Source organism: Carassius carassius, chromosome 21 (assembly GCF_963082965.1).
Source record: "Carassius carassius chromosome 21, fCarCar2.1, whole genome shotgun sequence".
Classification (NCBI taxonomy): domain Eukaryota; kingdom Metazoa; phylum Chordata; class Actinopteri; order Cypriniformes; family Cyprinidae; genus Carassius; species Carassius carassius.
The window spans coordinates 25,490,608-25,517,558 of record NC_081775.1 but is presented as its reverse complement, the minus strand read 5'-3'; the positions used below and the strand labels follow the sequence as shown (position 1 = coordinate 25,517,558).

Here is a 26,951-nt window from a genome sequence, read left to right as displayed (position 1 = left end):
CCACTCCCCCTCTGGCCTGCACTCACATAGGGTTTCAGCATTCGTGCCGGAGCACGCTTACATCATTATGGTGCGACGGTTTCGGGATAAACAGGAAGAGCGGCGCTCTCTGAACACAATGGAGTCCATCGCTCGGTTTTCTTTGGTTTTCTTCACCGTCGTTTGGTCCACGGTGGTCCACAGCCCTCTCACAGCCCTCTCACAGCCTGTTGTTAAACAGATGTGTCGCCTTAGTCGCGCGAAAATTTTCACGTAATCGTGCTGCTCGTATGAGGAGGTTTGCAAGGTACCAGCTGAGCTTTTGGAGCGTCGCAAAACCGTGACGCCACCCGTCCTGTTCCGTGCTCCAGCACGGTTAGCGCTCACACTGCATGCGAACCGCGCCGAGTCCAACTGAACCGTGCTCTGGCCCACCTCTTCCAAGCGGGCCAGGGCCGGCCAATCGAGCCGCGCCCGGACACGGTACGGAGCACTCACACTAGTCAAACGAACCGCGCTTTGGTGGTCAAACGCACCCGGGCACGGTTCAAACTGGCTAGTGAAGCGTGTGAAGGACAGATTAGAGGCACGATTCACAAACACTGTTCAAGGTCTCCATTAATTCATGCGTGTAGTAATTTAATGTGTATACATTTTGAAAGCATTGAATCGCTATAGAAATCGGGATTCATTCGATTCTTAACATTTTGAATCGATTACTGTCCAAGATCGGCGATTCACGATTCAAAAATCATGTTTCAAGATCGATGCATATGAATCGACAGGGTTTGTAATCGATGCATCGAGAAAACGAGTGAATCGTTACACCCCTATGTGTGACTCCTCGATTACTCCCATCCCCAGCATGGCCTCTAATTCAGTCTGAACTACTTTTTTCTTGTGTTCAGGCAATCTATATGGCTGGCTGCGAACTACGACACCCGGCTCTGTCTCAATATGGTGCTGAATCAGGTCAGTACGACCAGGTAGGGGCGAAAACACGTCCGCAAATTCTACCTGCAAACGCCAAATGTCAGTGAGTTGCGAGGGCGAGAGGTGATCCCCTCCCAGGGCCAGTGCGAGGGATTTTTCTTTAGTGATCGCTTCTGGCCCGAGATCCTCCTCCTCACTCACTGCCGTCATTAACAGCACTGACTCCTCCGCGCTCCATTTTTTAAGGAGGTTGAGGTGGTAGATTTGCCGTGAGTCGCCTCTATCTGTTCGTACTTCCTTTTATGCCGGCAGCCATATCACCCTGGAGCCCAAGACCGGTTTCCCACTGAAGCCAAGCAGGGCTGAGCCTGGTCAGTACCTGGATGGGAGACCTCCTGAGAAAACTAGGTTGCTGCTGGAAGAGGTGCTAGTGAGACCAGCAGGGGGTGCTCACCCTGTGGTCTGTGTGGGTCCTAGCGGCCCAGTGTAGTGATGGGGACACTATACTGTCAACAAGCACCGTCCTTCGGATGAGACGTTAAACCGAGGTCCTGACTCTCTGTGGTCATTAAAAATCCCAGGATGTCTTTCGAAAAGAGTAGAGGTGACCTCGGCATCCTGGCTAAATTCGCCCATTGGCCTCTGACCACCATGGTCTCCTAACAATCTCCATGTCTACTGATCGGCTTCATCACTCTGTCTCCTCTCCACCAGTAAGCTGGTGTGTGGTGGGCGTTCTGGCGCACTATGGCTGCCGTCGCATCATCCAGGTGGATGCTGCACACTGGTGGTGGATGAGGAGATACCCCCAGACTATGTAAAGCACTTTTCGTAGCTTAGCCCCCCGGTTATACAGCTGGCTTTGTCTGTTCTGGGCCTGAAGCAAATTCTCCATAGAGAGCCGCCCCAGTGTATGAAGTTTTGCTCTCAGGTCCAGGACATATTGAATTTCATTCTTGTCTAACACCCCCCGGGGCTGGCGTCCATAAAGAAGCTCGAAGGGGGAAAACCCCGTGGAGGCTTGGGGGACCTCGCGCACAGTGAATAAGAGGGGTTCTAGCCAACGGTCCCAATTTTTCTCGTCTTCTTGTACGAATTTCACGATCATGGTTTTTAATGTGCGATTAAACCGTTCGACCAAGCCGTCCGTTTGTGGGTGATAGAGGCTGCCCTCTCGGTGCGGCGTGGCCATTCCCTGGACAGGGCCTCGCGCCCCGGCTGCAGGCTCCGTCCCCATCCTCCAGCGGGGGGCGGGCCTCAGTGGCCCCTCCCAACGGGACCTAGGGAGAGGGACAGATTTCGGGGCAGGGGGAGAGGGAGAGGCAGGGGAAGAGAGAGAGAGAGAAACAGAAGGAAGGGGCTCACCGACCCCGGAGCACGCTGCCAGCTGATCCTCCACCAATTGGATGGCCAGATCCAGTGATGCTGGGCGGTGGCACTGGACCCACTGGGCGGTCCTCTTCGGGAGACGGGAGATGAATTGCTCCAGTACCACCGTGCTGATGATGGTCTTGGCGTCGCTTCCTCCGGCCAACAGCCATTTGCGGCACGAGTCCCGGAGCTGCTGTGCCGAGACAAAGGGTCGGCCCGCTTCGGTCAGTTCCAGCGACCGGAAGCGCTGACGGTGTTGCTCGGGGCTGAGGTCGACCCTCTGGAGGATGGCTCTTCTAAGGTCGGCATAGACCAGGAGGTTCGGGATGGGCAGTTGTTGTCCGGCCTTCTGGGCCTCCCCCGACAGCAGTGGGATCACCCGGACGGGCCAGCTGTGCATCGGCCACCCACATGCCTCAGCCGTTCTTTCAAAAAGATCAAGGAACGCCTCTGGGTCATCGGTTGGCCCCATCTTCGTGAGCGGCATGTGGGAGGCGGGGGCCGGCACTGGGGGAGGCCGACCTCGTCTGACCTCGTCCGACCCTCCCGGTCCAGCAAGCTCCGGAACAGCTCGCGGTCCTCCTGCTGGGCCTGCATCATGGCCTGGAACCAGTGTTCATGGTCGGCCCGCAAATCCAGCAGGGCTTTGTGGTGTTCCTGATGCAGGCCGGCGAGCGATGTTATGATGTCCGCAAACGGCGATCCCGATGGTCCTGACGGAGTTTGCATGGCGGAATCGTTCTCCTTCCTCCCGGGTTTCAGCACCAGTGTGGTATGGTTCAGTCTTATAAAGAGGAAGGAGACCTGGGTCGGCGTACGGGGCTCGTGGGATACTTTATTTAGTAAATAATAAAACAAATAAACAATTGTGCCAGATGCGCGTGCACTTCACGGTCCGTTTCTACGTTGCACTACTGCAGTCTTCGTGTCTCTCTGTCTGCAGCTCTCCAGCTCTTTACTCCCACGAGTCCCCGTCTCTCTCCTTCTCTGACGGTCCTCCGCCTGCTTAAATGCCGGTTCCCCACACCAATCACTGTAACGAGACCCAGGTGTTAATCGTCTTTCACTTGATCCACTTACCACCGCTCGTCTCCTCACTCTCTCTCCCGTTGCAGACCTCACTGAACCACGCCTTCCCCGACACAGAATTTTTTTTTTAAGGTGTTTTTTTAATTGTACTATTTGTAAAAAATTTTTTTTATAAATTTGGTTAATAAAATACATTGCATAAATAATCTAAAACTATATTTTTTTATTATTATTTATTGAAATTATTAGCATATTTCATGCTATTTTAACATTATTATATATATATATATCAGATTTAATCAAATCAAATGCATGAATAATCTAAAATAATCATTTGGACAAAGTAAGTAAATAACACCACCAAAATAACAATAAATAACAATAAACAAATAATACATTATTAAAAATTATAGTTTGGGGAAAAAATAACTTGAATTATGTATTAAAATGTATTATTATTATTATTATTGTTGTTTTATTTTTATTTGGGCTGTTTTTTGCTATTTTTCATATTTTATACATATCATATTTAATAAAATAAATTGCATAAATAATCTAAAATAATCATTAGGAAAAAATAACTGTGCTATTTGTTACATTTTTTATAAATATGGTTAATACAATAAATTGCATTATCTAAATTATATTATAATTATCTTGAAATTATTATTTTTGAAATTATTAGCTATTTCATGCTATTTTTACTTTTTTATACATATCAGATTTAATAAAATAAAATAATCGCATAATTGCATAAATAAATTGCATAAATAATCCAAAATAATCATTTGGACAAAATAAGTAAATACCATCACCAGAATTATCAGAGTTGTACTTTTTTAGGCTTTTTATTGTGCTATTTCTTGTCTTTCTTGCAGAACTTACCAACATGATCATCCTTCGTAACAGCAGTATGACTGAGATGCCCAGTTCCCCCATGTTACAGAGACACAAACCAAGCCACATGCAGTTCCACATGATTAAACACGAGGACCTCACCTGGGTACAGTTATACATTCTTAAAAAGAGTATACACATATGTTTTAATAATGTTAAAGTCATCTCCACTACTTTAAGGGCATAAAACAATTTATTTGTATTTATTATTTTCAGACTGTAAACACTGACTAAAAGCAAATTTAATTTCTATCTCTTAACAGAGGGAAAGCTTAGGGCAAGGTTCCTTCACGCATATCTTTAGAGGAAGTAAGACAGACCAGCGAGACGGAGTGACACACACCACAGAGGTTCTTCTGAAGGTCCTGGATGCAAACCATAAAAACTGCTGGGAGGTGCATTTTCAATCATGAAACATATGCAGAATATGTTATTTGCAATAAAAAGACAATACCAAATGTGGATTTTGGCATAGAGAATATTGCATTTCCCATTACATGCCAATCCATGACAATGATTGGGTTGATTAAGAATACTGTAGTTTTAATAAATGAGAGATTTAATAAAAATGTTCAACAATGACATGTAATATTATTTGACTGGAGAGAAGAATATTTCTAGCCATGTGATTAATGATGCAATCTTACTGCTGTTTTCTAGTCTTTTTTTGAGGCGGCCAGTTTCATGAGTCAAATTTCGCACAAGCACCTTCTCCTGGTATACGGCATCAGTGTGCACAAATCAAAAAGTAAGTGTTTTACACTTGTAAAAGCACTCTTAACAAAAACTCTTTTATCAAAGTCTAAACACAAGAGGGCAAACCCTAAGAAAGCGATTAAAAGTCTGTGTAATGACCTCAGCTCTTGGAATCTTCTTGAACTCTGAATGGGTCTAGAGGGTCATTGGTGATGCTGGTTGCCTGACAAAGTGCCTGTGAATACAGTCATGTCAGTAAAGTGTGTCCTCCTCTGACCCCCACAGACATCATGGTGCAAGAGTTTGTGAAGCACGGCGCACTAGACCTGTACCTGAAGAAGAGCATGTCTGTGTCAGTCAGCTGGAAATTAGATGTGGTCAAACAACTGGCCTGTGCTCTCAACTTCCTGGTGAGAAATATTCATGCATGATAAATTTGGCTGTTAATTATAATACAGAACTATATCAGGACTGTAACTGTTATGTTTTAATTTATTTATTCAATATTGAACATGAGTCAATATCCTCCTACATGTTGATTATATATATATATATATATATATATATATATATATAAATTAGGGCTGAAAGAAGTAAAGGCTTAAAGAAGTAGCACTAGATTACATTAAAGGTTGAAAGATTTACAATCATAATAAATACTTAATTTTTTTTTGCCATTTTTTTTTTTTTTTACAAAATATCAAAACGATTCATCATTCAGTCATTTTTAATTCACTGAAAAATCAAAACATTAATTTAAAATTTATAATATTGGTTTTAGTGCTTTAATTTTGTTTTATCTATATATTTATATGTTTTTATTTAATTTTTTCTTCTTTTTTGTGTGTGGAAATTGTGATACTTTTTTCATGATTCTTTGATAATAGAAAATTCAAAAGAACAGAAATAATTCAAAATAGATTTTAAATTTCAGAAAGTCTTTACTAATTTTAAAGTCTTTAAAAAAATAAAAATAATACTAAAAAATACTTGTTGAACCAAACATTTGAACCAAAAGTTGCAGAATCAAGAATTTTCAGTTAAAAGCTCATATTGATTGATTTCTGTACTGAATATTTGAAGGGAAGCATCCCATCCCTTGTTTCTAAAGTTCAGTAGTAGTTAAAAAGTCGATTTTTTTACTTTTTTCTGCCATATACAGGAGGAGAAGAATATTGCACATGGAAATATTTGTGCAAAGAATCTGCTGTTGGCCAGAGAGGGAGACCCTTCCTCTGATAACTCTCCCTTCATTAAACTGAGTGACCCTGGTACCAGCATGGCCTTGCTGGGCAAAGATGGTAATTATATTGATCAGATGAACATTAAACTAATTTAACAAGAGTATCTGATAACTTCTAGAATCTTTTATATTTTTAAAAGAACAATCAACAGAGAAACAACAGATTCTTTATTTAGCTCTTATTATGGATTATAATACACTACATGATTATGTGTAATGTATTAATATGCACATTTATGTAAATCCAGTGGTGTTAGACAGAATCCCATGGGTGGCTCCGGAGGTACTGGACACACTAGAGATTGAACTGGAGTGTGACAAGTGGAGTTTTGGGGCAACGTTGTGGGAGATTTTCAATAATGGAGAAGCTCCGCTGCAGGGCCTGGACCTCATACAAGTACACACACCTCACATGCGTAGATACCATGAATATACAAACATACTGTAAATTAACTGTAAAGGATGTTATACATTCTAGATAAAAAGTCAAAATCATTACACGTATATGCAAAAATTGTGACTCCTCCATGGTACTGTGGTACTAAACAGCTGCTTGCTTTATTTGAATCCAGAAGCAGCAGTTTTATGAGCATTTCTCAACCTTGCCTGCGCTGGAGTGGACTGAGCTGGCCGACCTGATCGCTCAGTGTATGCAGTACCAGCCTGAGCTCAGACCATCCTGCAGAAGCATCATCCGCCAGCTTAACAGCCTCATCACTTCAGGTAACACACAGATGTTTGCTATCTGCTCGGTTCTGGTCCCATGGACAGAGAAAATAATGTGGCTTGGTTTTAAGGCCAGTTAGCGCCCCCTTGAGGATGATAACGTCTATTTTTTTAATTTCTATCAATGTTATTCATCAGGTTTATTTTCTTTACAATATTACAATGTTAATTTTTTTTTATTCAATTCAATTCAATTCAATTCAAGTTTATTTGTATAGCGCTTTTTACAATACAAATCGTTACAAAGCAACTTTACAGAAAATTAAAAATAATAATAATAATACAAGACGTAGTCAGCTAGATGATGAACTATCAATATTATTAATTAATAGTAATTATATGATGCAGTCACACATGTAGCAATAATTGTTAGTTCTGTTTGTTGATTCAAGGTTAGGATCATCTGGGGTCCTCTGAGGGTCAGCATCATCTCTTCTCAGGTGTTCTGGATCCAGACTGGAGCTTGTGTAAATCCTAGTTACCACGGGATGTAAATCCCGTGGCAAAACATAGAAACAAGATAGAGACATCATTAGCATAGCTGCTGATCCAACAAAGTAAAATTATTTTAACCCAAGCTAAAGAATAAAAATGCAGATGCAACTACACTCACAATTTAAGAGATACATTATTCGAATGCTTGGCGAAAGAGATGCGTTTTTAATCTAGATTTAAACAGAGAGAGTGTGTCTGAACCCCGAACATTATCAGGAAGGCTATTCCAGAGTTTGGGAGCCAAATGTGAAAAAGCTCTACCTCCTTTAGTGGACTTTGCTATCCTAGGAACTACCAAAAGTCCAGCGTTTTGTGACCTTAGGGTGCGTGATGGGTTGTAGCGTGGTAGAAGGCTAGTTAGGTACGCAGGAGCTAAACCATTTAGGGCCTTATAGGTAAGTAATGATAATTTGTAACAGATACGGAACTTAATAGGTAGCCAGTGCAGAGACTGTAAAATTGGGGTAATATGATCATATTTTCTTGACCTGGTAAGGACTCTAGCTGCTGCATTTTGGACTACCTGTAGCTTGTTTATTGACGAAGCAGGACAACCACCTAGAAGTGCATTACAATAGTCCAGTCTAGAGGTCATGAATGCATGAACTAGCTTTTCTGCATCAGAAACAGATAACATGTTTCGTAGCTTGGCAATGTTTCTAAGATGGAAGAATGCAGTTTTTGTAACATTGGAAATATGATTTTCAAAAGACAAATTGCTGTCTAATATAACACCCAGATTTCTGACTGTAGAGGAAGTAACAGTACATCCGTCTAGTTGCAGATTGTAATCTACAAGATTCTGTGTGGTGTTTTTTGGTCCAATAATTAATATCTCTGTCTTATCTGAATTTAATTGGAGAAAATTATTTGTCATCCAATCTTTTACATTTTTAACACACTCTGTTAGCTTAGATAATTGGGAAGTTTCATCTGGTCTCGTTGAAATATATAGCTGAGTATCATCAGCATAACAGTGGAAGCTTATTCCGTATTTTCTAATAATATTACCAAGGGGCAACATGTATATTGAAAATAGAAGGGGACCTAGGACGGATCCTTGTGGCACTCCATATTTTACTGATGATAAATGAGATGACACCCCATTTAAGTAAACAAAATGGTAGCGATCGGACAGGTAGGATCTAAACCATCTTAGAGCCTGCCCTTGAATACCTGTATAGTTTTGTAATCGATCTATGAGTATGTCATGATCTATGGTGTCGAACGCAGCACTAAGATCAAGTAAGACTAGAAATGAGATGCAGCCTTGATCTGACGCAAGAAGCAGGTCATTTGTAATTTTAACAAGTGCAGTTTCTGTGCTATGGTGGGGCCTAAAACCTGACTGAAATTCTTCATACAGATCATTTTTATGCAGGAAGGTGCTCAATTGAGCAGACACAACTTTTTCTAAAATTTTAGACATAAATGGAAGATTTGAAATAGGCCTATAATTTGCCAGTACACTAGGATCTAGTTTTGGTTTCTTAATAAGAGGCTTGATAACCGCCAGCTTGAATGGTTTTGGGACGTGACCTAAAGATAACGACGAGTTAATGATATTGAGAAGCGGTTCTTCGGCTACAGGTAACAGCTCTTTTAGTAATTTAGTGGGTACAGGATCTAATAAACATGTTGTTGGTTTAGATACAGTGATAAGTTTATTTAGCTCTTCCTGTCCTATATTTGTAAAGCACTGCAGTTTATCTTTGGGTGCGATGGATGAAACTGAAGTGTTAGACGCTGTAGAATCTACATTCGCTATTGTATTTCTAATGTTATCTATTTTATCAGTGAAGAAATTCATAAAGTCATTACTATTTAACGTTGGTGGAATATTTGAATCAGGTGGCGTCTGGTAATTTGTTAATTTAGCCACTGTGCTAAATAAAAACCTTGGATTGTTTTGGTTATTTTCAATGAGTTTGTGGATATGCTCTGCCCTAGCAGTTTTTAGAGCCTGTCTATAGCTGGACATACTGTTTTTCCATGCAATTTTAAAAACTTCCAAGTTAGTTTTTCTCCATTTGCGTTCAAGACTACGAGTTACTTTCTTGAGAGAGTGAGTATTACTGTTATACCATGGCACAGTACGTTTTTCTCTAACCTTTTTCAATTTGATGGGGGCAACAGCTTCTAATGTATTAGAGAAAATAGTGCCCATGTTGTCAGTAATTTCGTCTAATTCATGTGTATTTTTGGGTACAAATAGCAGTTGAGATAGATCAGGCAGGTTATTTGCGAATCTGTCTTTGGTGGCTGGAACAATAGTTCTGCCCAGACGGTAACGCTGAGACATATAGTTAATATCAGTTATACGCAGCATGCACGATACAAGGAAATGGTCTGTAATATCATCACATTGGGGTACAATATCTATAGCAGTAAGATCGATTCCATGCGATATAATTAGATCTAGTGTATGATTAAAACGATGAGTGGGCCCGGTGACATTTTGCTTGACTCCAAAGGAGTTTATTAGGTCAGTAAACGCAAGTCCTAATGTATCATTTGCATTTTCAACGTGAATATTAAAATCTCCCATGATTAGCGCCTTATCAACTGTAACTAGAAGATCTGAGAGGAAATCTGCAAATTCTTTTAGGAATTCTGTATACGGCCCTGGTGGTCTATACACAGTAGCCAGAGCAAGAGATACATTAGATTTCTTTTGCATGTCTGACAGTGTAACATTTAGCAAAAGTATTTCAAAAGAGTTAAACCTGTATCCTGTTTTCTGGGTAACATTGAGAATATCACTATATATTGTTGCAACACCTCCTCCACGACCAGTCTGACGGGGCTCATGCTTATAACAGTAGTTTGGTGGAGTAGACTCATTTAGACCAAAATAATCATTTGGTTTTAGCCAGGTTTCAGTCAAGCAGAGTACATCAAAACTATTTTCTGTGATCATTTCATTTACAATAACTGCTTTGGGTGTGAGTGATCTAATATTTATGAGCCCAAACTTTAAAAATTGTTTTTGTTCATTTACTTTACATTTTTCTGGTTTAATTACGATAAGATTTTTTCTAGATCCTACATTATATTTTGACCTCACTATTCGGGGAACAGACACAGTCTTAATAGTTTTTACAGCACAAGTACTTTTATCATTTAAGCGGGTGGAACAAAACTCATCATAATAGTTATTAGAGAATTGTCTTACTAGTCACATGGAGCGAAGTGTCCTGGAGATGTTGTCAGAGAGCAGCTCCGCTCCGATTCTGCTGGGGTGTAATCCATCAGCGCGAAACAGCCTAGGACGCTCCCAGAAATTTGAACAAAAATAATTTTTTTTTATTAAATGCATGTTTTAAACGTATTATTATTTTCCACTATTTTCGAAATTTGTTTTATGCGTCTCTTATATTATAAATATGAACTATCTACATTTTAAATACAAGTATTAAATAAAATGTAAAATTGTAATATAATATTAAATACATAATAATGTATTAGAATATCTTTTTTACTAATGTTTACATTTAAGTAATACATTAAAATACTATTTATGTAATTAATTTGCTTTATTTGTTAAATAAATGCTTCATTTTTATTTTCCCAGGTTTATTTTTATTTCCAAAAAACTCTTTATTCAAAAAACTATACTCAAAAAACTTTTATTGAGGGTCAAAGGGCTTAATAGCATGTTCCTGTTTATGTGTGTATATATATATATAAATACACCCGAATATAAGATGACCCCCCTTTTTCCAGATGTACCTTTTGAAAACCAAATCTTTTTTCTCTCTCTCTCTCTCTCTCTGTAAAACATTTTTTTTCTTAAATTATTTTCATATTGCATATTTTTCCTATTTTATAATTTTTTGTTTTGAAAGTATGCTAAATTTTGGTCAAATGTACCAACAATAATCACATTTAAAAGTATACACTTTTTGATAAAAATAACAGGAAGCCCATTTGAATTATATAACATTTAGTCCATCCATTTCATAGTAGCCTAGTCTTCAAATCTAGGTACTGTCTTATGATTCATGCATCTTGGCTAGATTTGTCCTAAATATATGAGAACCATATGATCTCCCATCATTGCAGTTCTAAACTTCATTCTGTAGATTATGAGATTCTTCATGCGACTGGCACACTTCCCAAGAGTGATGGCTTCTGGAGAAGACCGAACATGTTCAAAAAGCAACAACAGGATGTTTTTGAAGAGAGATACCTGCGATTCATCTCTATTCTGGGAAAGGTACAGCAACAACAACAAAAAGCACAGAGAATCTGGTAATACCATTACAATTATAAGTGTTTTCTTCACCTAATGAATTAGTTGCAGTTTTTTTTAAATTTTCATTTAAAATATGATGCACTTTGCTATTTCATAATTCAGCCTTGCTTTCATAACTAAACGTGATGATTATTGGTGCAACTATTGATTTCCAATCAGAAATGAAGAGAGAAAAATGAAGGTTTAAACTGCGTGCATGTGTGTGTTTAGGGTAACTTCGGCAGTGTTGAGCTTTGTCGTTATGATCCGTGGGGCGATAACACTGGAGATCTGGTAGCTGTCAAGGAACTTCAGTCAAACAAACAGGCCACCGTGGCAGACTTCCAGAGAGAGATCCAGACCATCAGCTCGCTGCACTGTGACTATATTGTCAAATACAAGGGCATCTGCTACAGCACTGGTCAGTCTACTTTTAATGATAACCTATCAATTTCCAATCAGCATGCATTCTGTAAGAAGAAGTCTGTAGAAAAATGGAAAATGCACTGGTAATTTCCTGCCAGGAAGTTCAGAGACATTTCCTTTAACCCTAAAACACAAAACAATACATATAGTATACATACAGAATAACTGAAATATGTATAAAGCACCTGTGAAAAGGCAAGAATCTTTGCTTTTACACTCCTCACAGGCCGACTCAGCACAAAACTGGTGATGGAATATCTTCCATACGGCAGTCTGATTGGATATATGGAGAAGCACAGACAGAACGTGTGCACCCGAAGACTATTGCTCTTTGCCTCACAGATCTGTAAGGTACAAATAGACTAACCAACACTAGAGAGCTCACACAATCCCTTTTCTTATCAGTTTATTGATTTGTTTGTGGAACTTTACACACCTGAACAGCACTGTAACGTTCTTTTGTAGGGTATGGAGTACTTGCAAAGCATGCGTTATGTTCACCGTGATCTAGCTGCTCGCAATATCCTAGTCGCCAGCGACACTCTGGTGAAAATAGCTGATTTTGGGCTGACGAAGATCATTCCAGTGGATAAAGAGTACTACCGTGTTACACAGCCAGGAGAAAGCCCTGTTTTCTGGTAATGTCAAGCTCTTGGTAGTTCAGGCAGACAACACTATCAGTGTGGATTTCACCCAACAGTGAACATTTCATACAAACCAACAACCCAGCTAACAAAATATGTTCTTAGAAAGTTTCCTAAAAGTAATTAAAAGGTTATCTGTGAATGTTCTCTGAACTAAAAAAACATCCAGATTTAAAAAGTTTTAGAAACGTTTTTTCTTGGTTATGTTAAATAAACATAAGGTGTGTCTGGATGTTTTTTTATGTCCGCTAATTTTCCATTGTCGTTAAGCACAGTATGTTAAAGGAAAGATTTAATTTGATCATTTTGGGAATGTTAGTTATGAACCCGGTGATTATAGATTTAATGAAATGACGTTTTTCTGGTCTGTGAATGATTCAGTGTTGGTTGACAAATGCAAAGTTTTTATTGTTTGTCATCAATGTTTTGTTTCAAATTATTTGTTGTTTTGTGTCCTGTCCTATTAAGGTATGCACCTGAATCCATTTCAGAATTAAAATTCTCCCACAAGTCAGACGTATGGAGTTTCGGAATTGTTCTGCACGAGCTGTTCTCTTACTGCGACATCAGTCGAAACCCCAAAAGAGTGAGTAAATGAAGCGCCATAATAATAGTGCTACAACTGTATGAGTACAGTGGTGGGATGTAGTGACTGTATGACCATCTCTTTGAGAAACCACCAAAAAAACTCCCTAAAAATAAACATTCTGTCATCATTGACTCAATTTATGTTGTTCCAAAACTTTTGATTTGTTAAACCTGCTTTTTTGTAAATTCTTTGATGCAGTTGTGTATCCAGAAGATAGGAAGTTATGTCCAGAGTCCATCCATGGCCATCCACCTTGTTAATCTTCTCAAGGATAACTGGAGGTTACCAGCTCCATCTCAGTGTCCACCAAAGGTGAAAATAAGAATAGATTTATATTAGTGCTTTTGAATGGATCACATTAACCAAATGAATTGAGTATAGAAAAGAAAGTTTATGCATAAAGCATGTTACCTAAAGTACCTTACAAATATTAGGTAAAGTAGCTGTAAAAAATGTACTGATATAAGTTTTTTTTCAGGTGCACAGTATTATGATGCAGTGTTGGGAGTTCAACAGCGAGGACAGACCAAGCTTCTCCTCTCTACAGGACCTGATTGAGAATAGTCTGTTAGATGAAAGAGAGGGCTATAAGGGGTCAATTCAGAGTTAGCTTAAACAGATCACTGTATTTTCAACATATATGTATATTTGATATATATTTGAGTATTTTAGGACATATTGCAGTAGCTTTTTCAGTGTTGTGCTTCCTTTCAAAACATAACCAGATCAGCTTGTATATTTGCCCAAACATTTACAGAGCTAGCACTAACCATATTCCTTATTAAAATGCATAGGCCCTCATCTGTTCGACTTGCAAATATATAGTCAAAATGACTAGTGCATCACCTTTGGTCATTTTTTTTTTCTTGCGCCATGCAATGCAGTTGATTAAGATGTTCAGTTGTTTCTGTATATTTTTTAATAACATTTGCACAAACGAAACTGGGCTAATCTTACACCACTCAGCAAATGAACATCAGGTTTGTTTGGATCTGTTGTCTTAGACTTTACCATTGTTGTTAGACACAGTTCCTTATCACAATATTATTTTTTATCACAGAATAAAAACAAATGATAAAAAGAGAGTCACATATATAATTTAATATCAGTTACCTCACATAAATCATTTTTACTTTGTATAAAGCTGGGTATTGTGGGTTTGTGTAGTCAGGCAAGATCATGAAAATGGGCCTATTGCTTGGTTTCTGTTCACTGTACCTTGGTAGTTGACAAGTAATCATGAACCATTTTTCAAATATAAAGACTTATTTACAGGGTTATTTACAATAAAGATCCATTAGTTAACTACATTATTATCTTGAACAGTGAAAAAATGTTTTGAAAGATTTATTCTTTTAAAAAAAAAAATTTTTTTCATTTAACATACCTCTTCCTTTCCCTTGCCCTGTAGGAAACACAAAACTACCAAAAAAAAGTATATTTATTTCATATTAAATGTGACATAATGAAAATCTGGCTTTTCCAGGTTTTAAACAGTGATGGTCAGTAGCTTTATTTAAGTACATTTTTCAAGTATCTGTACTGGAGTCGTTTTATTTTGAGTAACTTTTACTTCACTACATTCCAAATCATAAGATTGTATTTTTTACTTCACTAAAAAGTGAATAGATCTCTTAAAAGTAGTGTGAACGCCTCAATTCTTTCTGGGACATTTCCAGACTCCCTGAAAACTGCAGTTGTTAAGCCACTTCTGAAAAAGAGCAATCTTGATATCACCATTTTGAGCCAATATCAAATCTTCCTTTTATAGGCAAAATTATAGAAAAGGTAGTTTTTTATCAGCTGAACAAATACTTATACTCAAATGGATACCTGGACAATTTTCAATCTGGATTCCAACAGCATCACAGCACAGACACAGCACTAATTAAGATAATAAATGATATTCGCTTAAATTCTGATTCTGGCAAAATATCAGTGCTGGTATTACTAAATCTCAGTGCTGCATTTGACACTGTTGATCATAACATACTTCTACAGAGACTGTAAAACTGGGTCTGGCTTTCTGGGAAGGTACTTACTTAGGTCATACTTAGAAGGGAGAGGTTATTATGTGAGTATATGAGAGCATAAGTCTAAGTGGACATCCATGACATGCGGAGTCCCACAAGGCTCGATTCCAGCACCACTCTTGTTTAGCCTGCATATGCTCCCACTTACTCAAATAATGAGAAAGAACCAAATTGCCTATCACAGCTCTGCTGATGATATCCAGATTTACCTTTGATACCTTGATAAAGCACGTCACGTGTCATGCACAGCGTCTCGTCCACTCGCAGTCTCGCATGCGTGACGCATCACACCTGCTGTGCGTGCTGTACTCAGTGCTGGACTGGGACAAAAAATCGGCCCGGGAATTTTTGCCCAGACCGTCCCACTATATGATCATAAACACCACCCATCTTTGCATGCCCTTAATTATATGCATACCAACTCCTATTCATTAAAACCACTAATGCCGTGTAATGAGTGAGTATAGGAACGAGTGAGAGTTAACAGATGAAATAAATCAAAATGTAATATTTATTAATACAGTTGAACTATACTCCACAGCGGTGAATCCTAAAACAAGCTATAAGCGGCTCTGGCATAGCAATACCAGTGTTTCTTACAGGATTTTTGTTAAAACTATGGTGGTGTGTCCTCGGTCCTTCTAGGGGGGTTCAGGGGCATGCCCCCCCGTGAGAAAATGTTGTGCATTTTAATGTTAAATTCATTAATCTGGTGCACTTTGAGAGTTCAAAATTAAAAGCTCCAACCCATATTCAGTGTGCAAATTAAACAAAGAAAAAATCAAACCTCTTTTAGTTACAGTGTCGATTTACATTACACCTATACATAATAATAGTTATAATATTAATCCAATGACAGTAATAGCCATATTTTTTAAAACAAATGCACAAAAAATAAAGGAAACTTTCTTAATTAGTTGTACCAATTTCTATACTTGAAAGAGATAAGCACATGATCTTTTATTTTGATGCAAACTCCATCAAGCTTTTATTTTGGCGGAAAACATGGTTTACAAACGCCTCTTATTAAATTTCTAGTGAATTGCGGTAATCGTCAACTATGCAGATGTGGAATTAATTAATCTACACTCATGACATGGCCTAAGTGTTTTGAAAGTAGTTATGCTTACCGCAGGCTCTACACTTTCTCATCTCTCTCCTGATCCTCCGTCCTCACTATCATCATCTGCCACAGGAGCTGATGAAGGTCAGAAAACATATATTTTGACACAGTTTACAGTGTCTGCTTTAAGGGCCTGGTTCTATTTTTTCACGCTATTTATCTGCACATTCCTTGCGTTTCTTCTCCATCTTTTTTTTACAGATACACACTGACACTGCTGCCGCTCGCTCACTCGTTTAAAGTTGTGATTGGGCCAGCCCAGTGTCAATCAAGAAAAGAGCCAATGGGCCGCTGATCTACGTGTTTCATGGGCTGGTCTGTCAGAAAAAAAAAACTAACACTGACTTTGACCAATGCATTACACCAGCACAAACCCAGCGCCACCAATTAAGCAAAACAAAACAAAACGAATGGGCCGCCGATGTACAAATTTTATGGGCCGTTTAAAAAAAAAAAAAAAAAAGTATGAGCATGAGATATCGGCCCAAAAAGCACGTTGGCCCACCGGGCAAATGCCCGGTATGCCCAATGGCCAGTCCAGCCATGCCTCAGTGGCTCTAAGCAAAGAAACAGCACATATAAAAGAGCCTCACCAGGACCTGTTTCTGCCCTTAATGCAAATAGATATGGCATATTTGAGTGGGAGAGAGAGAGAAGGATAAACAGAGAATGTGCTTTCTATACATAATAAAACATAATTTTGTGGCAAAAACATGGAAATAATTAGTAGTGTTTGTGCTGTTGGTTACTGAAATCATTTGGCAAAGTGAATGGGAATGTGTTGTCACAGCGGCAGTGCATTCTGGGAATTTACGTATGGGAGCTATGTGCAGACTGCATAATATTATGAATGTAGGCGTTTAATATTATTTAATGTTTATATTATTCTACTTAAGATCATGTTGGAGTGGTTGAGGCTAACTTTACATCGTACCATTGCCCTTTACACGGCAGGTTTGAAAAACATGCTTTTTTGATGGTTAGAAAGCTGAAAAAGCAGAGTTATTTCTGCAGACATCGATAAAGAGTATGCCATAGCCCTCATCAATGTCTGCATTAAATACTTTTGCTTTTAATTATTGCTATGTTGATACAGTAAGCATTAATCATTCCAATTCAATCTTAAGTTGAATCATAAACATAAAATAACCTAAAATGTCTGCATTGCATTCACGGAACTCGAATGAAAGTTTAAACTGAATGGTTTAAAATAATAATAATAATAGTAAACGTTCTGCTTCTTCTGTGGTGATTTGCATGTGTTTTCACTTTTGAGTGTGACCTAAAACATGGCATAGATTCCCATTCTCTATTGAATCTGGGGGTAATCTATTGGACTGTGGCTGTTAAATGCGGCCCGAGCAGACATAATCAAAACCTTACTGGCTATTTTAAAAAGGGGGGCAGGGCTGCTCGATTTGTCCCGCCCTCTCTTCCCGTTTCAGTTGAAATTACATCAACACTTAGAATAACGTTGCTTGTTTCAAGGCACTTCAGGCACTTTCAGCCTCAAGTGACACATACAAACTTGTTCAGTACTGTTTAAAAGAAACATTCCTATAGTTGGCATATAGTATATATTCCTATAGTCTGACACTACAGAATTTACAATAGTTTTTTTTTTTTTTTCTCGATTTAATGATGTGTTTGTACCCCTGTGTGTGTGCGTGTAACTTCAGGTCATCCTCTGTGGGTTTCTCTCTGAGTCACCCATCTCTTCTCCGAAAAAAACTCAAATTGTTTGCTCAACTCATTTTAGTTTTTTTTTTTTTTTATTATTTTTTTTTTTATAAAGTCAGCATTTATGTCTTAGTAGATGTGTTCTTTTTTGTGGTTGGGGAAGTCGTGGCCTAATGGTTCGAGAGTTTGACTCCTAACCCTAAGGTTGTGGGTTTGAGTCTCGGGCCAGCAATACCACGACTGAGGTGCCTTTGAACAAGACACTGAAATGAGAGTAGGGAAGTACAGCTATAAAGACAATGGTTTTGACAGCTTCTTAGAATTTTGCTTATTTTAAAGCGCTTGTAAAGGAGCGGACGTCAGCAACTGCACCGTGTGCATAATAAACAGAAGGTTAATTCTGTGTTGGTATAGACAATAATATACAGCCGTTGCCAAAAGTTTTGAGAATTACATAAATATTAGTTTTCAAAAAGTTTGCTGCTAAACTGCTTTTAGATCTTTGTTTCAGGTGTTTCTGTGACGTACTGAAATATAATTACAAGCACTTCATACGTTTCAAAGGCTTTTATCGACAATTACATGACATTTATGCAAAGAGTCAGTATTTGCAGTGTTGGCCCTTCTTTTTCAGGACCTCTGCAATTCGACTGGGCATGCTCTCAATCAACTTCTGGGCCAAATCCTGACTGATGGCAACCCATTCTTTCATAATCACTTCTTGGAGTTTGTCAGAATTAGTGGGTTTTTGTTTGTCCACCCGCCTCTTGAGGATTGACCACGAGTTCTCAATGGGATTAAGATCTGGGGAGTTTCCAGGCCATGGACCCAAAATTTCAACATTCTGGTCCCCGAGCCTCTCAGTTATCACTTTTGCCTTATTGAACGGTGCTCCATCGTGCTGGAAAATGCATTGTTCTTCACCAAACTGTTGTTGGATTGTTGGAAGAAGTTGCTGTTGGAGGGTGTTTTGGTACCATTCTTTATTCATGGCTGTGTTTTTGGGCAGAATTGTGAGTGAGCCCACTCCCTTGGATGAGAAGCCACCCCACACGTGAATGGTGTCAGGATGCTTTACTGTTGGCATGACACAGGACTGATGGTAGCGCTCACCTTTCCTTCTCTGGACAAGCCTTTTTCCAGATGCCCCAAACAATCGGAAAGGGGCTTCATCGGAGAATATGACTTTGTCCCAGTCCTCAGCAGTCCATTCACAATAATTTCTGCAGAAGATCAATCTGTCCCTGATGTTTTTTTTTTGGAGAAAAGTGGCTTCTTTGCTGCCCTTCAGGACACCAGGCCATCTTCCAAAAGTCTTGGCCTCACTGTGCGTGCAGATGCGCTCACACCTGCTTGCTGCCATTCCTGAGCAAGCTCTGCACTGGTGGCACTCCGATCCCGCAGCTGAATCCTCTTTAGGAGACGATCCTGGCACTTGCTGGACTTTCTTGGACACCCTGAAGCCTTCTTTACAGGAATTGAACCTCTTTCCTTGAAGTTCTTGATGATCCTATAAATTGTTGATTTAGGTGCAATCTTAGTAGCCACAATATCCTTGCCTGTGAAGCCATTTTTATGCAACGCAATGATGGCTGCACGCGTTTCTTTGCAGGTCACCATGGTTAACAATGGAAGAACAATGATTTCAAGCATCACCCTCTTTTAACATGTCAAGTCTGCCATTCTAACCCAATCAGCCTGACATAATGATCTCCAGCCTTGTGCTCGTCAACATTCTCACCTGAGTTAACAAGACGATCACTGAAATGATCTCAGCAGGTCCTTTAATGACAGCAATGAAATGCAGTGGAAAGGTTTTTTGGGGATTAAGTTAATTTTAATGGCAAAGAAGGACTATGCAATTAGGGATGTCCAGATCCGATCACGTGATCGGAAATCGGGCCCGATCGCGTGGTTTCAGACTCGATCGGAATCGGACGTAACCTCCCGATCAGGACTCGGATATATATATATCATGGCTGGACTGGCCATTGGGCATACCGGGCATTTGCCCGGTGGGCCGACGTGCTTTTTGGGCCGATATCTCGTACTCATACTTTTTTTTTTAAACGGCCCATAAAATTTGTACATCGGCGGTCCATTCGTTTTGTTTTGTTTTGTTTAATTGGCGGTGCTGGGTTTGTGCCGGTGTAATGCATTGGTCAAAGTCATTGTTAGTTTTTTTTCTGACAGACCAGCCCATGAAACACGTAGATCAGCGGCCCATTGGCTCTTTTCTTGATTGACACTGGGCTGGCCCAATCACAACTTTAAACGAGTGAGCGAGCGGCAGCAGTGTCAGTGTGTATCTGTAAAAAAAGATGGAGTAGAAACGCAAGGAATGTGCAGATAAATAGCGTGAAAAAATAGAAACAGGCCCTTAAAGCAGACACTGTAAACTGTGTCAAAATATATGTTTTCTGACCTTCATCAGCTCCTGTGGCAGATGATGATAGTGAGGACGGAGGATCAGGAGAGAGATGAGAAAGTGTAGAGCCTGCGGTAAGCATAACTACTTTCAAAACACTTAGGCCATGTCATGAGTGTAGATTAATTAATTCCACATCTGCATAGTTGACGATTACCGCAATTCACTAGAAATTTAATAAGAGGCGTTTGTAAACCATGTTTTCCGCCAAAATAAAAGCTTGATGCAGTTTGCGTCAAAATAAAAGATCATGTGCTTATCTCTTTCAAGTATAGAAATTGGTACAATTAATTAAGAAAGTTCCCTTTTTTGTGCATTTGTTTTACAAAATATGGCTATTACTGTCATTGGATTAATATTATAACTATTATTATGTATAGGTGTAATGTAAATAGACACTGTAACTAAAAGAGGTTTGAATTTTTCTTTGTTTAATTTGCACACTGAATATGGGTTGGAGCTTTTAATTTTGAACTCTCAAAGTGCACCAGATTAATGAATTTAACATTAAAATGCACAAAATTTTCTCATGGGGGGGCATGCCCCCAAACCCCCCTAGAAGGACCGAGGACACACCACCATAGTTTTAACAAAAATCCTGTAAGAAACACTGGTATTGCTATGCCAGAGCCGCTTATAGCTTGTTTTAGGATTCACCGCTGTGGAGTATAGTTCAACTGTATTAATAAATATACAATTTTGACTTATTTCATCTGTTAACTCTCACTCGTTCCTATACTCACTCATTACATGGCATTAGTGGTTTTTATGAATAGGAGTTGGTATGCATATAATTAAGGGCGTGCAAAGATGGGTGGTGTTTATGATCATATAGTGGGACGGTCTGGGCAAAAATGCTCGGGCCGATTTTTTTTCCCAGTCCAGCCCTGATATATATATATATATATATATATATATATATATATATATATATATATATATATATATATATATATATATATATATATATATATATATATATATATATATATATTCTCATTAATTTTTAACACATCTTTTGTTATGCGGTGGCACAGAGTTAGACCCTTTTGACTCCACACAGAAACAGCAACGCGTGCGGCATGACATCACTTTGTTTTCAAGAGCTGGTGTGAATAAATATAGATTCAAACTCAAAGAGACATGATAGTTTGCGCATGACCCGATATTTCATTCGGACTCAGGATACAGCGAGATGAACATCACAGAGCGCTAAACTCTCATGCAGTGTGTGTTTCATTCATACTCGAAGCCGGAGCGCGCTCTCGCGCTGATATCAGGAAATTACTAATATGGACAAAAGCGTCCAGCTATGCTGTGGTGCGCACAGGAAAACAGAAACTTATGCAAAAACGAAGACGTTAATATACGATCACGACAATAAATTGTTCTTCAAGTCATCTCCAGCAGGTGATAAATAAAGTATGAACAATGCAGTGCTGATTGACATAGTATTTATAACAGTATAGAAACTATTCTGCATTATTATGTGATAAACAGTGTTTGTAGTATATAAACAAATCATTATTATTTGTTATTGTCCAGCGTTTATAGATTTCTAAGCCAATTAAAAGCTAGAAATTAGAAAAAAAAATAAAGTTGCCTATACTACCAGTCAGAAGTTTTTGAACAGTAAGCTTGTTAAGGTTTTTTTTTTTTTTTTTTTAAGAAGTCCCTTCTATTCACCAAGCCTGCATTTATTTGATCCAAAGTACAGCAAAACAGTAAGATTTTGAAATATTTTTACTAGCCTATTTAAAATAGCTGTTTTATATTTGAATATATTTCAAAATGTAATTTATTGAACATCCTGGATCTGTTTTTTCGATCTTCTTTATTCTTTTTTTATGTATTATAGAAGTATCGGATCGGGACTCGGTATCGGCAGATACTCAAAATCAAATGACTCGGACTCGGACTCAAGGACAAAAAAACCTGATCGGGACATCCCTATATGCAATTCATCTGGTCACTCTTCATAACATTCTGGAGTATATGCAAATTGCTATTATAAAAACTTAAGCAGCAACTTTTCCAATTTCCAATATTTATGTAATTCTCAAAACTTTTGGCCACGACTGTAATCATGGCGACCCGAGTTTGATTCCCATCTCAAGGTCCTTTGCCGATCCCTCTCCCCTCTCTCATAGGTGGAAATCGCGGGGGGGTCTGGACCCCCCCATCTGAAGGTTGTCCCCCCCTAAAATATAATTGAAATATGTGTATTGTAAATAATATAATGATAAATAATTAAACTAATTGTGTAAGTAGTAAAACAATACAAATGCAAACGGAGCAACAACAAAAAAAGTTTTAAACATCTCGAGCTCCCCCTGCCTTGCCTTACATTTCTTTGGTCCACTACCTGCTCCCCTTTTACCTCACCACCACCGACACACACACACACACAGTCCGGTGCGAGAAAACAATGTGTTTTAGTAGTCGTGGAACTCCATAAGTCAAGCTTACTTTATTCACATTAAAGCTGCAGTCGGTAACTTTGACGCTCTAGCGGTTAATAAACAGAACTGCTTGCGTCTTGCGGAAGAACATTGTAGCCGGAGCTACTTCTCTCTGTTTATGTCTATGAAGAATCGCGAAGGTCCCGGGTTACTCCGCCGCGGTAACCCCGAAGCAATGTAAAATAGTCAGAATATAAACACTTATTATAGATGTACCCTAGTGATTCAGGACAGGCTAAAAACACGGTTTGGAAAATGGATTCATGGTGTACTCTCTTATTATATACATTTTGTAAATCTTGAACACAAAAAAAGTTACGGACCCCGCAGCTCTGATTGGTTGTTTCTTACCGGTAGCGGTCGAATTTCTGCAAATGGCAATAGGGAGGAGCCAGAGGAGCTTGATTTTTTCACAGATTGTCTGTCTCATATTGTACTGTCAGGACATAATGACAGGTTTCACAAATACATTTTTACAAAGGTTACCTACTTCAGCTTTAAACATCGGATGACGTGATTATTTTCTCTTTAATATAGATGATGCCAATTCATTAATAAATCGTGTCCAAAAATATTATTGCGTACCAATTTACTTTTGTTACCGATGTAGTCTGCGCTGTAAGCGATTATAACGTTTACCCTTGTTGTATACAGGCGTTTACCTAGCTTGTTTATTAAACATCACAAATATGGTTTCAGTACTGTACAGTCGTGGCCAAAAGTTTTGAGAATTACAAAAATATTGCAAATTGGAAAAGTTGCTGCTTAAGTTTTTATAATAGCAATTTGCATATACTCCAGAATGTTATGAAGAATGATCAGATGAATTTGCTTAGTTCTTCTTTGCCATTAAAATTAACTTAATCCCAAAAAAAACTTTCCACTGCATTTCATTGCTGTCATTAAAGGACCTGCTGAGATTATTTCAGTAATTATCTTGTTAACTCAGGTGAGAATGTTGACGAGCACAAGGCTGGAGATCATTATGTCAGGCTGATTGGGTTAGAATGGCAGACTTGACATGTTAAAAGGAGGGTGATGCTTGAAATCATTGTTCTTCCATTGTTAACCATGGTGACCTGCAAAGAAACGCGTGCAGCCATCATTGCGTTGCATAAAAATGGCTTCACAGGCAAGGATATTGTGGCTACTAAGATTGCACCTAAATCAACAATTCATAGGATCATCAAGAACTTCAAGGAAAGAGGTTCAATTCTTGTAAAGAAGGCTTCAGGGCGTCCAACAAAGTCCAGCAAGCGCCTGGATCGTCTCCTAAAGAGGATTCAGCTGCGGGATCGGAGTGCCACCAGTGCAGAGCTTGCTCAGGAATGGCAGCAAGCAGGTGTGAGCGCATCTACACGCACAGTGAGGCGAAGACTTTTGGAAGATGGCCTGGTGTCAAGAAGGGCAGCAAAGAAGCCACTTCTCTCCAAAAAAAAAAACACCAGGGACAGATTGATCTTCTGCAGAAAGTATAGTGAATGGACTGCTGAGGACTGGGGCAAAGTCATATTCTCCGATGAAGCCCCTTTACGATTGTTTGGGGCATTTGGAAAAAGGCTTGTCCGGAGAAGAAAAGGTGAGCGCTACCATCAGTCCTGTGTCATGCCAACAGTAAAGCATCCTGACACCATTCATGTGTGGGGTTGCTTCTTATCCAAGGGAGTGGGCTCACTCACAATTCTGCCCAAAAACACAGCCATGAATAAAGAATGGTACCAAAACACCCTCCAACAGCAACTTCTTCCAACAATCCAACAACAGTTTGGTGAAGAACAATGCATTTTCCAGCACGATGGAGCACCGTGCCATAAGGCAAAAGTGATAACTAAGTGGCTCGGGGACCAGAATGTTAAAATTTTGGGTCCATGGCCTGGAAACTCCCGAGATCTTAATCCCATTGAGAACTTGGTCAATCCTCAAGAGGCGGGTGGACAAACAAAAACCCACTTATTCTGACAAACTCCAAGAAGTGATTATGAAAGAATGGGTTGCTATCAGTCAGGATTCTGCCCAGAAGTTGTTTGAGAGCATGCCCAGTCGAATTGCAGAGGTCCTGAAAAAGAAGGGCCAACACTGCAAATACTGACTCTTTGCATAAATGTCATGTAATTGTCGATAAAAGCCTTTGAAACGTATGAAGTGCTTGTAATTATATTTCAGTACATCACAAAAACAACTGAAACAAAGATCTAAAAGCAGTTTAGCAGCAAACTTTTTGAAAACTAATATTTATGTAATTCTCAAAACTTTTGGCCACGAATGTACATAAAAACAGTAAAAACATAATCAGAAAAATCAAGCCTTGTGCATTGTAGGGAATAATATTCTGAATATGTTTACAGTTGGTTTGATACCTTTATCTCAAACATTGTTTTTCATTTAATGGTTTTATATTATTGCATACCTTAAAAGTTGTAAAATTATTATAAAACAAATCAAATGTAAATTCCAAAATCGGTTGGTTTTATAGTACGTATAATGTCATGTAGTTAAATTGTTTAATTTATATGGTTACTTTTTCTCTCCAGAAATTAAGCCAAGTGTAAAGGCATATATCTGAGTTAGTTTGGGCTCAAAACATTACAGGGACAAAGAGTTTAATTGGTTTGAATACGAATGTCTACTGAATGTCAAGCTTCAAACTAACTTTACCTCTGTGACAGACACTGGATCTCAAAGTCGTGCTGCTTATCAAGACATCGTGATGACCAGTGCAAGCAAAGTAGCCAGCTCACTGATTAATCATTAGTAGAAACTTTCAAATGTCACCAAATGTATTTATTCTGAGTTTCACAGTAAAGCACACTTTTCTTAAGATCAATAAATAAAATGTATGTACGTGTGTTTGCTATGAAATACATTTGCTCAAGGATAGCAAAACAAACTGCAATAAAGTGATTTAATAGAGTAAAAGTGAACCTAGCTCCGTAGGCCTATATTATATTGATCCAGCAACATGTGGAACTCGGTTAAATCTGTAAAGTTCATTTTAAGATACAGAAATGAGGATGTAAAACAGGATGTGCAATAAATTGGCCCTTTTCTCAAAAGTAAGATGGAAACTGAACTGAAAGTCGGAAGAGATTTTTCAGTACACTTAATGAACTGCTTTTGTGTGGCAAAAACTCATCACATAATAAATTGCACCTTTCTGCTAAATTTCAAAATCTTTTAAGCATTTAAGATCCTTTAAACAATTAAGCATTATAGAGATAAGTAATGCAAATTAAAAGCCTCAAAGTTTAACAAACGTTTAGAATTCCAAACGGGTAATTTTTATAAGTATGTGCTTTTATTGGGATAGGACAGAAGAGAAACAGCAGTGATATACTCCACAGCGGTGAATCCTAAAACAAGCTATAAGCGGCTCTGGCATAGCAATACCAGTGTTTCTTACAGGATTTTTGTTAAAACTATGGTGGTGTGTCCTCGGTCCGTCTAGGGGGGTTCGGGGGCATGCCCCCCCATGAGAAAATTTTGTGCATTTCAATGTTAAATTCATTAATCTGGTGCACTTTGAGAGTTCAAAATTAAAAGCTCCAACCCATATTCAGCAAATTAAACAAAGAAAAATTCAAACCTCTTTTAGTTACAGTGTCTATTTACATTACACCTATACATAATAATAGTTATAATATTAATCCAATGACAGTAATAGCCATATTTTGTAAAACAAATGCACAAAAAAATAAAGGAAACTTTCTTAATTAGTTGTACCAATTTCTATACTTGAAAGAGATAAGCACATGATCTTTTATTTTGACGCAAACTCCATCAAGCTTTTATTTTGGCGGAAAACATGGTTTACAAACGCCTCTTATTAAATTTCTAGTGAATTGCGGTAATCGTCAACTATGCAGATGTGAAAATAATCTACACTCATGACATGGCCTAAGTGTTTTGAAAGTAGTTATGCTTACCGCAGGCTCTACACTTTCTCATCTCTCTCCTGATCCT

At 38.7% G+C, this 26,951-nt stretch overlaps 1 protein-coding gene across 1 annotated transcript in view; it reads left to right on the top strand.

Moving 5' to 3' along the window:
• LOC132097983 (tyrosine-protein kinase JAK2-like) overlaps window positions 1-14,024 on the top strand; it is a 32,377-nt gene extending 18,353 nt beyond the window's left edge. The window contains exons 11-24 of the mRNA XM_059504042.1: window positions 4,191-4,315; window positions 4,473-4,604; window positions 4,870-4,957; window positions 5,191-5,315; window positions 6,068-6,206; window positions 6,397-6,545; window positions 6,721-6,871; window positions 11,455-11,588; window positions 11,838-12,027; window positions 12,259-12,383; window positions 12,498-12,670; window positions 13,145-13,262; window positions 13,464-13,577; window positions 13,744-14,024. Coding sequence (XP_059360025.1) covers window positions 4,191-4,315; window positions 4,473-4,604; window positions 4,870-4,957; window positions 5,191-5,315; window positions 6,068-6,206; window positions 6,397-6,545; window positions 6,721-6,871; window positions 11,455-11,588; window positions 11,838-12,027; window positions 12,259-12,383; window positions 12,498-12,670; window positions 13,145-13,262; window positions 13,464-13,577; window positions 13,744-13,875 — 1,895 coding nt within the window. The 3' untranslated portion in view covers window positions 13,876-14,024. The remainder of the gene's footprint in view (window positions 1-4,190; window positions 4,316-4,472; window positions 4,605-4,869; window positions 4,958-5,190; window positions 5,316-6,067; window positions 6,207-6,396; window positions 6,546-6,720; window positions 6,872-11,454; window positions 11,589-11,837; window positions 12,028-12,258; window positions 12,384-12,497; window positions 12,671-13,144; window positions 13,263-13,463; window positions 13,578-13,743) is intronic.
• Window positions 14,025-26,951: the final 12,927 nt, after the last annotated feature.